Source organism: Oryzias melastigma, linkage group LG11, assembly GCF_002922805.2.
Source record: "Oryzias melastigma strain HK-1 linkage group LG11, ASM292280v2, whole genome shotgun sequence".
Lineage (NCBI taxonomy): Eukaryota > Metazoa > Chordata > Actinopteri > Beloniformes > Adrianichthyidae > Oryzias > Oryzias melastigma.
Genome location: NC_050522.1, coordinates 19,014,027 through 19,029,411, shown reverse-complemented (window position 1 = coordinate 19,029,411; position 15,385 = coordinate 19,014,027). Strand labels below are relative to the sequence as shown.

General features: G+C 38.6%; 2 protein-coding genes across 2 annotated transcripts in view; both read right to left on the bottom strand.

The window, feature by feature from the left end:
• The window catches only part of LOC112161191 (probable ATP-dependent RNA helicase ddx6), a 9,270-nt gene extending 3,614 nt beyond the window's left edge, over positions 1–5,656 (bottom strand). The window contains exons 1-4 of the mRNA XM_036214225.1: positions 5,470–5,656; positions 1,346–2,405; positions 1,171–1,275; positions 53–189 (exon numbers count right to left, since the gene is read on the bottom strand). Coding sequence (XP_036070118.1) covers positions 53–189; positions 1,171–1,275; positions 1,346–1,588 — 485 coding nt within the window. The 5' untranslated portion in view covers positions 1,589–2,405; positions 5,470–5,656. The remainder of the gene's footprint in view (positions 1–52; positions 190–1,170; positions 1,276–1,345; positions 2,406–5,469) is intronic.
• An 814-nt stretch (positions 5,657–6,470) lies between these two features.
• lipea (lipase, hormone-sensitive a) overlaps positions 6,471–15,385 on the bottom strand; it is a 17,454-nt gene continuing 8,539 nt past the window's right edge. Inside the window, exons 7-11 of the mRNA XM_024295725.2 lie at positions 13,451–13,603; positions 13,217–13,361; positions 10,068–10,295; positions 7,882–8,264; positions 6,471–7,812 (exon numbers count right to left, since the gene is read on the bottom strand). Of these exons, the coding sequence (XP_024151493.1) occupies positions 7,552–7,812; positions 7,882–8,264; positions 10,068–10,295; positions 13,217–13,361; positions 13,451–13,603 (1,170 nt within the window). The 3' untranslated portion in view covers positions 6,471–7,551. The remainder of the gene's footprint in view (positions 7,813–7,881; positions 8,265–10,067; positions 10,296–13,216; positions 13,362–13,450; positions 13,604–15,385) is intronic.

The following is a 15,385-nucleotide window of genomic DNA, read 5'->3' as shown; positions in this document are numbered from 1 at the left end:
GGGGGGGGGGGGGGGGGGGGATCCCATCTTCTCCATAAGATGAAAGGATTTCAGCTCACCTTGGATGTGGTCTTTCTTCAGGTCTATCCTCTCCAAAAGCGGGATGAGATACGCTCCACTCTTTCCCGTCCCGTTCTTAGCTCGAGCCAGGATGTCCCGACCAGACAGAGCGATCGGGATGCTCTCCTCCTGAAAAAGAATTAGGAAAAATAGGTTGTTACATAAACGTGAGATGACAGCACTGATATAGCATTAACCAAGAATAGAAAGGATTGACCAAAAAATGAAAAAGAACTAGTTATATAGCATTACCTGTGATAATGCAAGTGAGAATGCTGTAAGCTGAATGTGACTGCTGAAGATGTGAGAGTTAATAGCTGAAAATGCTCAAGCCGATAGCTGAAACACTGAAGCTGATAGCTTGCCAAAACAGCTAAATGCTAAAATAGCCCAAAAAAAGGAAAAATTTATAATTTTGACATAACTCCTAGCATAATGCTTAAATATTAGCTAAACTCCAAATTTCACTAAAGAACTTAAAAAATTCAAAATTAAAAAAAAAGCAGCTAACATAATTCTAAAATATTAGCTAAACTCCAAGTTAGCCTAAAGAACCTAAAAGTCAAATTTTGACAAAACCGCTAGCATAATGCTAAAATATTAGTTAAACTCCTAGTTAGCCTAAAAATGGGAAATATGTCTAAATTAGCCAAAAACAGCTAGCATAATGCTAAAATATTAGCTAAACTCGAAATTAGCCTAAAATATTGGAAATTGAAAAAAAAAAACTGCTAGCATGTTGCTAAACCAAAAGCTAAATTGCAAATTACCTAAAAAAACCCAGTAGTTGCTGAACATTTTAAAGTTTGAATAGCATCTCCAGATGAAAGTATGCAGTAGTTCTCAAGTTTCAAAGTACACACAGTTTAAGAATTAGGGCAATTTCTCATTCATTTCCTAAGGGGCATATTTTGCTCAATATTTCAAAAACTCCAAAGTTTACAAATACCAACAAAAGCAATTGGTAATGTTTTGAACAAGCATTCACACAATAATGTCTTAAAGAAAGCATGAATTCTTTAGCTGGTCTCACAATAATAAAAACATCCAGAGTTTCCATGGAAACGTCAAAGCTGAGTTTGTGGATGAAGTGTGCAGAAACAGCTGTACCTGGATGGGTGAAGGTTTCTCCCAGCCCATTTCAAAGATGCCCATCAGCAGCTCCCTTTTGAGGCAGTAGTCTTCAAACTCGTTCCCCTTTGTGGCTGTGACGTCCTGCAGGACACAAAAAGTTTACCGCGACAGCTCGGATGTTGTGCATGAGATGTGGGGGCGGGGAACTCACTGAGGTTTTGACCCTGTTGTCTTTCGGGGGGAGCAGGAGGCTTTTTTTCCAGTCATCTCCAAACTTGATGCCTCCACCGTCCTGAGGAGCGCCGCCTGCCTTTTGAAGAGCACCCAAACCCTTCCCTTGACTCTGGGGTGCTGGTTGGACTGCGGGGGGTTTGTTCTGTCCTCGGAGCTGCCCGTTCTGCTTGTTCAGTCCCATGACCATCGGGCCAACGTTCTCCGTTCTCGCAGTTGCCATTTTTTTTTCCTGAAGTTTGTTGGAGTTTTTTTTGTTGTTGGTTTCCTCCTCTCCTGCTACAAAGTTTTGCCTCTTAGGTTTTCAGTTTTTTAAAAATTTTCTCCAAAAAATAAAAAAAAAGTCTAATAAAGCATTAGCAAACAATATTCTCTGTTCTTTTCACGTCCAAAGCGCTGCAACAGAAGTGGATTATTTACATATACACATGTACGTGCAGTTCGGTCCCCTTCAACAACAGAGCGACTGACGCACAACAACAACAAAAGTTTGTACACAAGAGCTCTTCAAAATGAAGATAAATCTGCATTCAAATGCATGAATATACTCATTCACAGTATAGAAAATTATATGTGAACAAGTATGAAAGCAGTTCAAGTCCTGAAATAGAACAACTAAGGCAATCTGCACGTGGGGGGGAAAGACGCTTCAATGTAATTTCAGTTTCTTTTTCGCTTCGTTCTAAACTCAACAATATTCACCGTTTCCACTCTGAGTCCAAAAGTTCCTCAGTATTCCTCCTCTGGAAAAAACGAGCTTCTTCCCCAAATCATGTAGTCTGTAAATGAGTTTGTTTCCTCTTAAGGAGTGGGTTTGCTCCGTGAGAGGACAGATCCTGTGAAGGGTTCTCAAGTCCAAAGCCAAGAAGCTTTTCACCCTTGTTGCGTCTTGAGTGCGTTTCCTTTGTGCTGCAGGCGTTTGACCTTTCCTCTGCCTCCTCAGCACAGGTACCAAGATCACTCTCTGAAGTGGGAGTGAAGCGGCTGCGACCAACCCACAGCCTCCACAGAAAATCAGGCCTGACGCGCAAACCTGCCACCTGAAACACATCCAAGAGAAGCTGTCATTTTTTTTAATTTAATCTTCTTATTTAAACTTGGATATTAAATGAACAAATTATGTTTCTAAGCTGGGACACACACTTCAAATGGACATTAAATACATGCAACTGTGCTGGGTTCAACGTACAAAAATAGTGCGTCAGTTTCAAACTAACCATCCACTTAACCCTTCTTTTAAAATCTGAATCAGGTGGCCCCAGGTGCGGCGGGGATTTTTGAAAATCCAACAGGACAGTCTCCTGCCCCTCTGGGATTTAATCTTTGACTATCACAAACATTTAAAGGCTCTAAACTGTAAATAGTTTCAGATCTGAGCAATATTCTCAAAGGTTCAAATGATCTAGTCTGCAAGGTCAACTGAGGTATATTGTATAATAAATAAAATTTCAGCAACTGTAGTATTACTGTGGTTCCACGTAAATCCCAAATTAAGCCCATATTGTGGTCCGAAACGATCGGAGATCGTTAAAGGATCGGGTCCAATCCTGATTGGCTGGGGTTCAAATTTTTTTGTAAATATTTACCATTTGCAAACACTGTGGTCAGACCGAGGAGAGTAACTGTAGAGAGCAGTGTCTGATAAACACAGTGAATGTAGCATGAGACGATAAGAGCGAGTAAAAAAAGAGAAAAAAAGGGAAAACTTTTTAGTAAAAATGTTAAAGGATAATTAGGATTTTTTTTATTTTATTTTCCTTCCTAAAAAAATAAATTATATATATACATACACACACATATCTCCAAACAGGAGAAGAAAAAGATAGTAGGCAGCCTTTTAGAACTATAACATCCAGTGTATTTTACAATAATACAATGTGATGTTTCTATTTTTAAACAGTACAAAGAAAGAAGAGGAGAGAATGAAGCAGTGGAAATGCAGTTTTTAGGGTCTGTAAATGTAAGTATAGGATGCATATGTTGCCATCTTTGCTTAATTTTACAGGATTCATAGCCGTTTTAAAGAGAATTTTTGTGCAAAGTAAGGAAGGAAAATAGAAAAAGATAGATTCAGACTCAAAAGAAGAACAACAAATCGAAAATCTAACTTTCTGCTGGTAATTTAGTAACGATACGGAAGCATTGGGGTGTGATGCTAAAATCCTCTCCAGTGTATACATATAAAAGAGAAGCTTAATCCAGTTTATCTGTTCAAATACAGTAAAGCCCGCAATATAATGCACTGTGTTTATTGTAAAGACTGTGGGAGGATGATGGCTAATAATAGTACATTGGAAAAACATGAGCTGAAACACAAAAAGCTTAATGCATTTGGTATATTTTACAAAAACATTAATCATTAAAACTTTATTAAAAGAAAACTAAATATCAGAAACACTATTATTTCATGCACCATTTCACCTTTAGAGGGAACTATTGATTCATTTGAGATGCTTCTGGGGATGTTTTTGTCTTTTAGACCAAATATGAAGTGAATGATAGCAATGCTGATGGAGGAATTTGGGCCTGTAACCATTTACACAGAAAATTAGTTGCTGTGGGGATGTAAACGGGTTAAAAAAAAAAATCAACTTGGCAGTCAAAAACTCCAGAAATGAGTGAGAATGCTGCATCTCCGTTGCTCTGCTCACTCCTTATTTAGCTCCACACAGCTGTAAGCTTGTTAGGAGACTGAGACGCATTAGAAGGCTTTTTTAAAGGCAGCATGAACACAAACTGTGCTGCAGAACAGGAAAACACTACCAAAAACATACTGAACATCAGCCAGATTCACTGAGATCTGGAAACCATGTGTGCTTAGTTTGACCTTTTTAAAATGACTAAACTCTATATTCAAGTTTAAAAAATAAAAACACGTCCTGTGAACAAGCTGAGCACTTCAGGAATCTTTCCTGGGTCTATGGGTCTAACAAAAGGTTCAATTTTACAAATTGACAGACGTCTGTGTATTGCAGGAAATTTGTTATCAAGTCATATTCGAAAATCATAGCACAAAAGCTAAAAGAAACGAAATAAATTCTCTTCAACACAGATCAAGTTTAGTGGACTAATGTATTGTGTGCATATTGACACTAAACCTTGAAAATACTACATGTGTGTTTGTTTTTATTATATACTGTATCTTAGCCAGATACATTTTTGATATAAATTAAAAATAACCTAAAAAATGGGTTTAGTTTCTTCACTATTATGTAAATCAAGTTAAAGGTTTACTAAAAATGCAGGCAGTTTTTGAGAGGTAAAGAGTTTTGGAACAATTGTACACAGACTGTAAAACCAGAGATTTAAACATTGATGAGAAAAAAAACAGAGGTAAGAGTTTTCCTGTACACGTGGATAAAACCTAAAGTGCTGCAGTCATGTACTTTTTCATAAACTGCTAAATCTACAGAGCAAAACGTTTCAATTCACGCTAAAAAGGCAAAACACACAAAGAGCAGTTAAATATTAAATAATTTCTATATAACATAACTTGGATTAAACGAATCAGTCGAGTTTGTACCGCCAATCATACATTAGAGTAAGAATAGTTATAGCAGGTGTTAAAAAAAAAAAAGTCTGACGTGAACACGCACGCAGCGCTGCTAGAATCCAGTTTCCGACCACAAACCACTTCTTCTCAGTTTTTAATCGACGAACTTTTGATTCGGTCTCAGACTACAATATTTTGGAAAAACCAACGCGATCATAATAGTTAACTACAGCCTGTCGGAGTGAGATGATGCTCCCCGTTTGTGTCAATTTAAATCCGCGGTACAACTGCGTGTCAAGGGTAGTGTTAGCAGATCGGCTAACAGAGTTAGCATTACATAGCCACAACTCCACACTTCGATTAAAACATCAAAAACAACTTTTAGTATTTTGCGTAAGGCCCGCACAGCAAAATAAACGGCGATGCAGCACTTTTATTTACATTCAAACTCATATTTGGACATCCCACGCAAAAAGAAGTCGCGCGACAGTTAGCCTCGAGGCTGGTTAGCACAAATAACTCCTCTAGCTAACATTAGCTTCGTGCTAATCTGCTCAACATCACGATCGTTTAAACAGACTAGGGCCATTACAAAGTTACAACAAATTTACCTTAATGTCCTCCTCTTTATACAAGCGGTGTTTAGCGCGCGTTTTGTTAAAGGCCTCCGTCAGAATACGCAGAAAATTAGTTGATATAAATCGTCTCTTTTGTGTTCCTTCTTAAATCAACACGGTCACCCTCTTCTTCGTCTCCTCGTGCTTGATGGCTCACTGCCGTTTATCAAATATTTCTCAGGGACGACACTACCCCCTACTGTCTGGCGTTGGTATTACAACATGCTATCAAATTAGCTAAATATAAAGCAAAAATATCTAAATTTTCTATTTCGTAGTGTTTTTATTGTATTGTTACTCAGCACTTTTAACTTACGTCGTACTCTCAACTTTTCTCACTATTCAGGAATCGGAACATTTAGCTCCTTCAGGAGATTCCTGTAAGAAGTTTTGTCTCAGGTTTTTGAAACTTTAGACTTTGTCAGAGACATTAAATTGAAGAGAAGCGTCAAACTTACAAATAAATTAAGTTTTATGAGTAAATATTTTCATACAATTAGTCAAAACATTTTCAATATATATATATATATATATATACCCCCACAATGCCCTGTAGCTTGAGCTTGCAGAGCTTGCAACGCATTTTTTATAGGTTTAAAATTCAATATTCTGCTTGAAAATATGATCTTTAACTTTTTAATGGTCTGACTAGTCCTGATGGAAACTCTTGATTCACTCTGATATAAATCTTAATGTTGGTTCCTCTGTTTTGACAAAAAAATATTTCTTTATTGGTCATTTTTATTGTTGAAAAACAAAAATTGTCATGTTTGTCATTCCTAAATATATATTTATACATACATATGCCTGTGCTCAACATTTTTTTTCAGTTAATCTAACATTTAAAAAGTAACCTAAGAGTTAAATTGGTTGCAAGTGTGCAACCTATTTGATAAATAGAGTGAACACTAAAGCCAAAATATGCTTTTAATAATTACATATGTAGATTATAAACCAAAACAAACGCTTTTCTGTACAAATCATAATGCATAAGCCTAGGAAAACAAGGATATTTGTTTTATTTGACTTTACAGTTTTCCATCAGTTTCCGTAACTTACATTTGGTTAATTTGTTCCCTAAACTAAAATAGTTTGTAGAAATAATATAGCCTGCATTCCCTTATTAAAACCACCAATACAGAGATGAACTTGAATTTTAAAATGTTGAAAAAAAATTGATCAAGTTTCACACCAAACTGGACACAGATGAGCTTATTCTTTGATTACAGATTTAATCTTATTCAAGTTGACAATTTTAGGAATGAGAGAGACAAATACAATCACTTATGTATTAGTTAAAGCTGAGAGCAAAGTTTTAAAATTGTTTTTATTGGTTTACAAAGTGGGAAGATCTTGCAGTGGAGAAGTGGGTCAGCTTTGGTGTTACGCTGATTTGCGTCCCCTCTCGGTCTGCTAATATCAAAGGTAAATCAGTGGGAAAAGAAAGAACAAAAATTAATCTAAACCATAGCTTTAACTCTAACAAGCAAACAACAAGGTGCTCTGACAAAACACTATAACACTTCCCGTTTGCTTTTCAGAATAAAACGAACGTAAACAACATTTGTGCTGTTGATTTAATGCAGGTCAGAAAGGCTGAAGCAGTTTCTTTTACAGACAGTTCCTTTAGGCTCACACCCTCGAGCTGCTGGTGAACACAAGCTGAAGGCCTCTGTCAGTTAGCGGTAAATATGTAACAAACTGGTTTATCAGGTAATAAATAACAGCATGGAGTGAATAATGGAGTGTGGTTCCTGCTTTAATGAAACCCTGCGGTCGGCTTACGGGTGTCTGCGGTGACGAGGAGATTGGAGCGGTTCTGTGAGCGTTGGGGTCCTCAAGCCGGTTCTCTGGAACGCTGTCGCCTCCAGAAAGTGCTGAGCAGGACGGGTTTAAAGTGCAGCGAAGGCCAAAAAGTCTCCTCTTTTGAAATGAAAGTTTTTTTTTAAATGTTCAAGTTAGCCTCAGTAGTGGTTGACACGCTGCTATGAAAGTAATAAAACCATGGGGATGTTTTTTTCTGACTTTGAGGATAACGACCTGAAGATTTTCAGAAATGAATGTCTTTTCTCAGCATCAGGAAAAGGTGCTCTGTGGACTGTCTTGCAGCGTGGTGGTTTTGTGATGGGTGATCGTGGCTTTCTCCTGCTCAAAGACCTCTCTGATTCGGGAAACGCAGATGTCGGCAGCAAACTGCGTCTCTTTGCAGATGTGAGAGAGGCTGAGGAAGCCGTGGGGAAGGTCCTCCACCACCGTCAGGCTCACCGGCTGGCCCAGCCCTCGCAGCTTCTTGGCGAACGTCACAGAGTCGTCCAGCAGAGCGTCCAGAGCTGAGGCCTGCGAGCACACAGACAGAATTGGAAGCTGCTCTCAGAGCAGATGAATGCAACAGGAATGTAAACTCACCACAATGTGGATGGGGGGCAGGCCTTTTAGAAGGCTGGGCGGGGCCAGCAGTGGCGACACAAACGGATTCCTGAAGATGGGGGATGATGTCGGGGGGATGAAAGCCAAGTTCTGGGAGCGCAGGGGCTCAAAGCCCTCTGGGTAGCTGACGTGGTGTTCGTGGTCTGGCAGTGGGGTGTGAGTGGGTGTCCAGCGGGTCTCGGACCTCATCTGTGGGGTGGACTGGGAACGCTTGACCCCCGAGCTGCGGTTGGGGTCCAGGAAGGACTGGATCCACTTGGAGGCGCCCTGGGTGAGGTCAGAGAGCAGCAGGGCCGTGTCTCTGCCCAGAGCGCTCAGGCTGCCCCTCCTCTCTGAGGGCTGCACCGTCTGAAAGTTGGTACCTGAGGGGAGGAGAGCATTCAGTCGTACAACTCAACCCCCCTTGTAGAGCCTGTTCTAACTTTTCTGCGTTCTCTCTTTTTAAAATTCTGAACTTGGTGGCTTTTCCTCTGTTTGGCAGCACTGAGCCCCACCCTTTCTATGTAGTCTAGTCTTTCTATGTCAAAATCTGCTCTCTGACAAAGTTTAAATATTTGTCTTTATTTTATTATAACTTAAATTCTAAAAATTCTATTTTCTGTGACGAATCATGTCTGGAGAAAGTGACGAGACACTGAAGTCAACAGTCGGTGTGGATGTGCGACGTTTATTCAAATGTGTGGTTAACAGTTCTAAAATTATCGTTTTTTTGACAAAAACTATCCACTTTTGTTGGAAGTTTTGTCTTTGAACACCAAACACATCTGCAGATTTCTGTTACTGCTGGCAAAAAAGTCCAAACAACTCCTCGAAGGAGTGAAGAGTGGGTTCATGAAGGTCAAGGAGCACGCTCTGTTTGCATCTGAAGGGAAAACAAACTCGCCAGTTTCAAGCTTGAAAAAGATTCATTTAAAAATGGACTCAAAATGACAATTTAAAGGTTAGTTTTAATTGATTTACATTTTTAATAGACCATAATATTTGCCTTTTACAATACATTTTAGGCTTTTATTATTTTGTTGAATAGCTTAAACATTTTAGTACAATAATTGTAATGTTTCATGAAATACTTAAAACTGTTGTCAGTTTTTTTTATTTCAGAGTTTGTTTCTATTAGATAAAAAGAAAATTCTTGTGCGTTTGTAGATTGCTGGGTTTAATGGATTTGTTATCATAGAGAGGCTCATTTGAGAAGCTTTTTGTGCAGATGGCAACCTGTTAAAAAAAAAAGTGATGAATAAAATAGCTTGATTGGATTTGAACTTTTTTATTGGATGATTTCTTTTGCTTATACGTACAAATGTGCTTTATTAAAGTTTTTTTAAAGAAATAAGTCGCTTTCTTTGTAAATGGTCACTTTTATCTTATATTAAGTAAAAAAAAAGCTGAAATTTAACCTGAAATATATTATTTTTTATCTGATAATGTAAAAAAAGCTCAAATTTGACCTGAAATTTTAGCTTTTTGAATCTTCTAAAGTAAAAAAAAAAAAAAAAATTAGCTTTTTTATCTTATAAATTTAAAAAAGGCTAAAATTTAACCTAAAATTGAAGCTTTTTTATGGTAAAAAGTAAAAAAAAAAGCTCAAATTTGACCTGAAATATTAGCCTTTTTAATTTTCTAAAGTAAAAAAAAAATACAATTTTTAGCTTTTTATCTTATAAATTAAAAAAAGGCTTAAATTTAACCTAAAATTGAAGCTTTTTTTTTTATCCTCTAAAGTAAAAAAAGCTGAAATTTGACCTGAAATGTCGGATTTTTTTATCTGATAAAGTAAAAAAAAAGATCAAATTTGACCTGAAATAAGACAAACATACTTGATAAAATACTGAGTTTTTGCAGTGTAACTCTAAAGTAAAAGTGTCCTGAGAGCTAAAAATTTCATGTGCTGTATCTCCTGAAAGTTCCCTTTCTTACGGCTAAACATCTTGTTTCTGTTGGTTTGTTTATTTGCTTTTATTCATTTTGTAAAGCTTGTTTTTTTCCTTCTGCATCTCCTTTGCAGACATTTCTCAAACATTTTGGATCAGTGGATCAAGTGGAACAAACTTCATAAATGAAGTTTCTGGCCTTTGAATATCCTGTATTTTTTCTTTTTTTTGAGTGGCGCCGGAATGTTCTTTAGTGTTCAATGAGGCATGACCCCCACCTGCACACACACATACCTGCATAGGCATTAAGGCACCTTGCAAGAACGCCTAAAGGCAGCAGTGGGTCGAGGAGGGTGAGCAGGCGGGAGGGCGAGGCGTCAGTGGTGAGCAGGGTGGCGGGGTAGGCGGCCATGATGCCGTCGGGAACCCTGATGCCGGCGGACAGCGCTCTCATCGACACGGTGATGCAGAGGTTCCCTCCGGCGCTGTCACCTGCCAGACAGATGCGCTCTGCCGTGGAGCCTAAAACAACAAGCGGTTTGAACGACAAAAACTAGCAGAGAAACAACACTAAAATATTCAGGGACATGGTGTTGTGCAGTTTATCCTGCCTTAAAGGAAGGTAGAAAAGCACTATGCAAGTTTACTCAATTAACCATTTACTTAGTGCATGTTTTGGGGACTGTGCACAACAGCATCTGCTGTGACATCATCAATGGGCAATTTTTTTGTTTTTAACAAAACTAAGCCTAACAATGTCCCAACTCATGTAAGGGATAAATCCCAACAAAGTGTTTGTTATCATAAATTAATGGGATACACAGAGGAATGATTGCATCGGATATAAACTGTGGAATACGTACACATTATTTAATATAGTATTAATAAGAAGTTTGTGGTAAATACTTTTTTATATTTGTTAAATTGGATCACTCTGGGCCTGATGTTTTTTTTTTGTTTTTTTTCTTACATGTTTGAAAAATACCCCTTGGTGGTGTAAAAGTAAAGGTAAGAAGTCTATTATATTAGGAAAACATATTTTTTTTTCTTTAAAGTGCCACAATACCACAAATTTAAATGAAAACATCTCAAAATGAGGCTTTTTCATGGCAAATTTTAATTAATTAATTCGTTTAATTCATTACAGGTCATGATTAATTAAATTAATTGCATGACAGTACTAACTATATAAGGCTTGAGTGAATGCTGGGAAACTGTCATCAATACAAGTACTAGAAGAAAAATCAAAGTAAATCTGAACAAACGTAAACATGAGGAAGCTCAAACGAAGCCGAAGAGGGTCCACTTGTTTCTCTTTTTTTGGACTAAAAGTGTTACCTCTGACTTTGGAGAGGAAAGATCATCTAAGAATAACCCAGAGTGACTTCATTCTGGAGCAGACAAAAGCACAAAAACTTAAATATCTAAAAAAAAAAAACGCGACGTCTATTCAAGGAAACGAGGAATGATTCAAGACTTGGCCCATTAAAACTCAAATCCTGTCAGCTGCTGCCCTTCCTCGCCTCCTCTTCTTCTCTGGGGTCAAATGTGACACCCTCCGTGTTTCTGTTGTGACAACATTCTGTGGACATACAAACACTTCATTTGAAATCCAGAGAACTGCGAGCCGCACACACACACTCCTGGGAGCACAGGACACAGAAACTGGAACAGTGTTGCAGTGAGCGTAAACACTGATGTTTGATGTACAAATACAACATCGGTGGCGCTTTTATCAACGCCGTGACACTTTTTCACACTTTGTCCTCCATTTGAAGACTGATTAAATAAATCTGATGCAGCAGTGAAAGAGCATGAGTGACTGATTTGAACTAAAATTTTGTAAAAGCTGTATTCTGGACGCTTCACCAAGCGTGAGAACAGCAGCTCTCTAAACGGAACACAAACTATGTTTCTGGTAAGTAAGGAGGAAAATGTAATAAATACACACAGGTCAACGCTAAACTGATGAGATTTGTGGCCACAAACGTTTATCCTTTAGTTCTAACCTTTGCTGAATTAAGAAGCTGCTTTAAAATTTTTCTAGCTTTTAAATTTTCTAACGTTTTAGCATCAAAAGTGAGGTTCCTGGTTGTATTTTTGTTGTCAGGAACGCTTCAAATCCATTAAAACCTTTTATGAGCTAGAAAATTCTCTGTCCGCTGGCATGGACGTGCTGCCAAGACAAATAAGAAGTTTATATTCAAACATCAGGCTGCCAACAGAAACATTTGCAGCATTATAACAAACAAATTTAAGCGAATGAGATGGAAAACTCTCCTTGAAGCAATAAAGTTTGGAGAAAAAGAATCTGTGTGAAAAGTGAAGGACGCCGATATCCTGCTGCTGGGGGCGGCTGCTATCAGAGACGCAAACAACAGCAGGACTGTAACATGCAGCAGCACGAGAACCGCGCTCCGATCTCACACAGCAGAATGAGACGAGCGCTTGTACGGATTTATGTACGGATCATTTCAGGACCTGTTTTTATGTTTTTAACTGAGACCTGGTTAAGCAGATAAAATTAAATGGCCTAAATCATGCATTCTTAAGCCTTTCAGAGTAAACTACAGTATATCCATATATACAGTATGTTCATATATTACCCTTGGAACACTAAAGAATGATTTTTTTTAACAAATATGAGTTATTTTCACGAGCTCTTTTCCTACCCAGAAGTAAAATGACTCAATTTCTGAGGTTTTCACGCCCATTTTATCACGTCAACCTAGAGCCAGCTGTGGATGTGCATGTATACTGAAAGCATTAGCCTACAGGAGGTGCTGGCAGAGCAGACTCCTCCTGGAAGGGGCTGTTCCGTCACGTTTATACGCATGAACGTGGAGGATTTGCGCAGGGTTTGGAGGAATGATCAGAGATGCATGAATTGAGCAAAATACTGCTTTGGGGTTGTGAGAAATTAAAATTATAATACACTTAAAAGCTCAAAAAGCTTGATTTTGCAGGATGTAGGCCCTTTAATTTGAATCAGAAAAAAAATTGATGAGTTTCACAGCTCAGTCTGGAATATCTCCATGTCTGGTGCTGTCCTTGAATGGTTTAATCCATTTAAGGGCACAAAAATGCTGGATTATGCCCCCTAGTGGTTACATTTTTCATCACTAATAAACAAGATATAAGAATAACACAAATTCTTGTGGTTACATGATAAAAAAATCGTTTCTGTAGTTTCTGAGAGTGATTCTGGGGGGACATTTGTGGTGAAGCTCTCTGGTTATTAATGAATAATGAATATGTGAGTTAGAATAAACATAAACGTCAAGATGTGTCCGTCTTTTTATTAACACTGATAATAATGAACTTTTTACTTATGTCTTTTAAATAAGAGTTTGAAAAGTAAAAACATTTACTCTTTGGGAACTCTGAGTTTATAAATGCTACATCTAATGTAGAGGATGTGATGCTGAGATCACAATACTGACCCAGCAGGTGACAGTTGTTCAGAGCCCAGCAGTATGCGTAGAAACACTCCTCCAGAGCTCGGGGAAAGGGAGCCTCGGGAGACAGAGAGTAGTCGACAGAGAGGACCGGGACACCAAGCTCCTTTGACCAGCTCCGAAGGTAACTCTAAAATGTACATTATAGCCGTTTGACTCACTCTAGGACAGTTTGATCACTGATAAAGCACATACGCAGATAAGCAGAAGGTGTAGTACCTCATGGGAACGGGATGTCTGGGCCACAAAGCCTCCGCCGTGAAAATGGAGGATCAGCCAGGGGGAGGGAGGCAGCTTCTGAACCCAGGGGAGGTGGCTCACAGAGTTGGGGGCGTTATCGCTGCGGAAGAATGTCTGCAGCTCTTCACTGTCCTGCACAGAGATGGGAGCAAGTGGAGCAGGAGTTATAAGGGTCTGAGTTGTAAATAAAACCATGTGACTAAAGATCTTTTCAGTCATTGGCCCACAGTAACAGTAGCGGGTCAAAAACAGAAAGATGGAGATGCTGTACTTTGTAAATCCTTACCAAGACTGTTCATTTATTCATTTTTTTTAAATTTCCCTGACCAATTTGGAATGTCTGTATGAAAGCCAGGTTCAATACTTTTTATTGCTACTTTGGTACAGCGGGGGCTGCAAGGCTGTGAAGGACGCTACAGCTAGGAGGTATGCTACTAAGTGTTTGTGACATATAAATTGTTGGGAAAACAAAGTGAGAATCAATTTGTATCACATTAAAAGTTGTTTTTATGAGCCTGCGTTCATCCGACCACATTTTTAGTGAGTTGCTGTTGCATCTCTGCTCCACGTTTGTCCGCTAATGACCAGCTATGGTGGCTGTTGTGGTTCAGTTGTTTCGGTCCCAGCTTGGACCGTCTTCAGACTGAGGAGTTTCAGAGTGAACTGAAGTTCAGGTTGATTGGAAACAAACCGAGACCACCCCAAAAGATGAGTCTGAGAGCGGTTCCTGGTCCCGGACCAGGGTCTGCTTGTGAGTATTCAGACTGAAACTTTGTTACGGGTTATCGGGGGAAACGAACTCTGGTTCACTTTAAGAGGACCAAATGTGTCTGAATACACCCCAAGTCCCTGGCCTCTGTGGTGCTTGAAGAAAACAAAGGGATTCTAAGGGTTTAGTTGTTGTTAAAAGGAGTTTTGAATGATTTCTTGAAACGGTTTTGCTTGGACATCGGTTGTCTTTCAGTCTTCTCCTTTACAATCTTCTGATGATTTCTATGCTCAATTCTGTTCAGTGATGGCACTGAGAGTGAGAGGGGTTCATCTCTGAGCCTCAAACTAAAACTGTGTGACAGCAAGAATTTATAACCTCAGGGATGCAGGGTTCCCAATTCTTCTCATAAAGCTAAAACCAAAAGGCCTCCTGTGGGTAGAGCCGCAATTTTAGCTGTTGTTCAAACTATCTGAACGTTGAACTATTTATGGGTCAATTTATACTGAACTTTATGATTTTTAATCATGGGAAATAAAATCTCTCTGTGTTTGAAGTTGCATACTACAACAGGCTTCATCAGCAACACCATTACACTGGTATCAAGTGTTTGGGTGTTAAGTGATGCAAATTAGGCTGTTTTCACACTTGGATAGTCCTGTGGGTTCTAGGCGCATGAGTAAGGAATGCTAATGAAGTTTACATAGATTTGTTCAGCTTGATTTGGTTTCACGCAGCGAAATGGAACCAAAGACTAAAGCGGACCAAACCAGCTAAAAATAAAAAGAGGACACAGTTCTAAACTCTGCTCACTTGGCATTGCCTAACATTGATGATGAGACAAAAAAGGGAAGAGGAAGAAAACCAGATAGTTTCTGCTAATCTTCTGTTGTTGTTTTTTGGGCTGTAATGAGCCCCTGAACCTCTTCTGAAAGTAATTTTGTGGTTTCAGCTTTTTCCGTGTTGACTTGATGAGCTTTCACATCTACCAAACATGACAAAACTCAAACCTGAAAGTAGCTTTGAAATGATGCAGCCGGCTGTGAAAACATTAGAAGCTGATGACATCTGACTTTGCAGATTCATTAAAGAGTTTTAAACACAGAACTTAATCACGTTTGGAATAAAAAAAAAATAATTTTATAGATGCTAAACATTTTTTTTTACCTGAATTCTTTGGTTTTAAACTTTTTTATCATTGACCA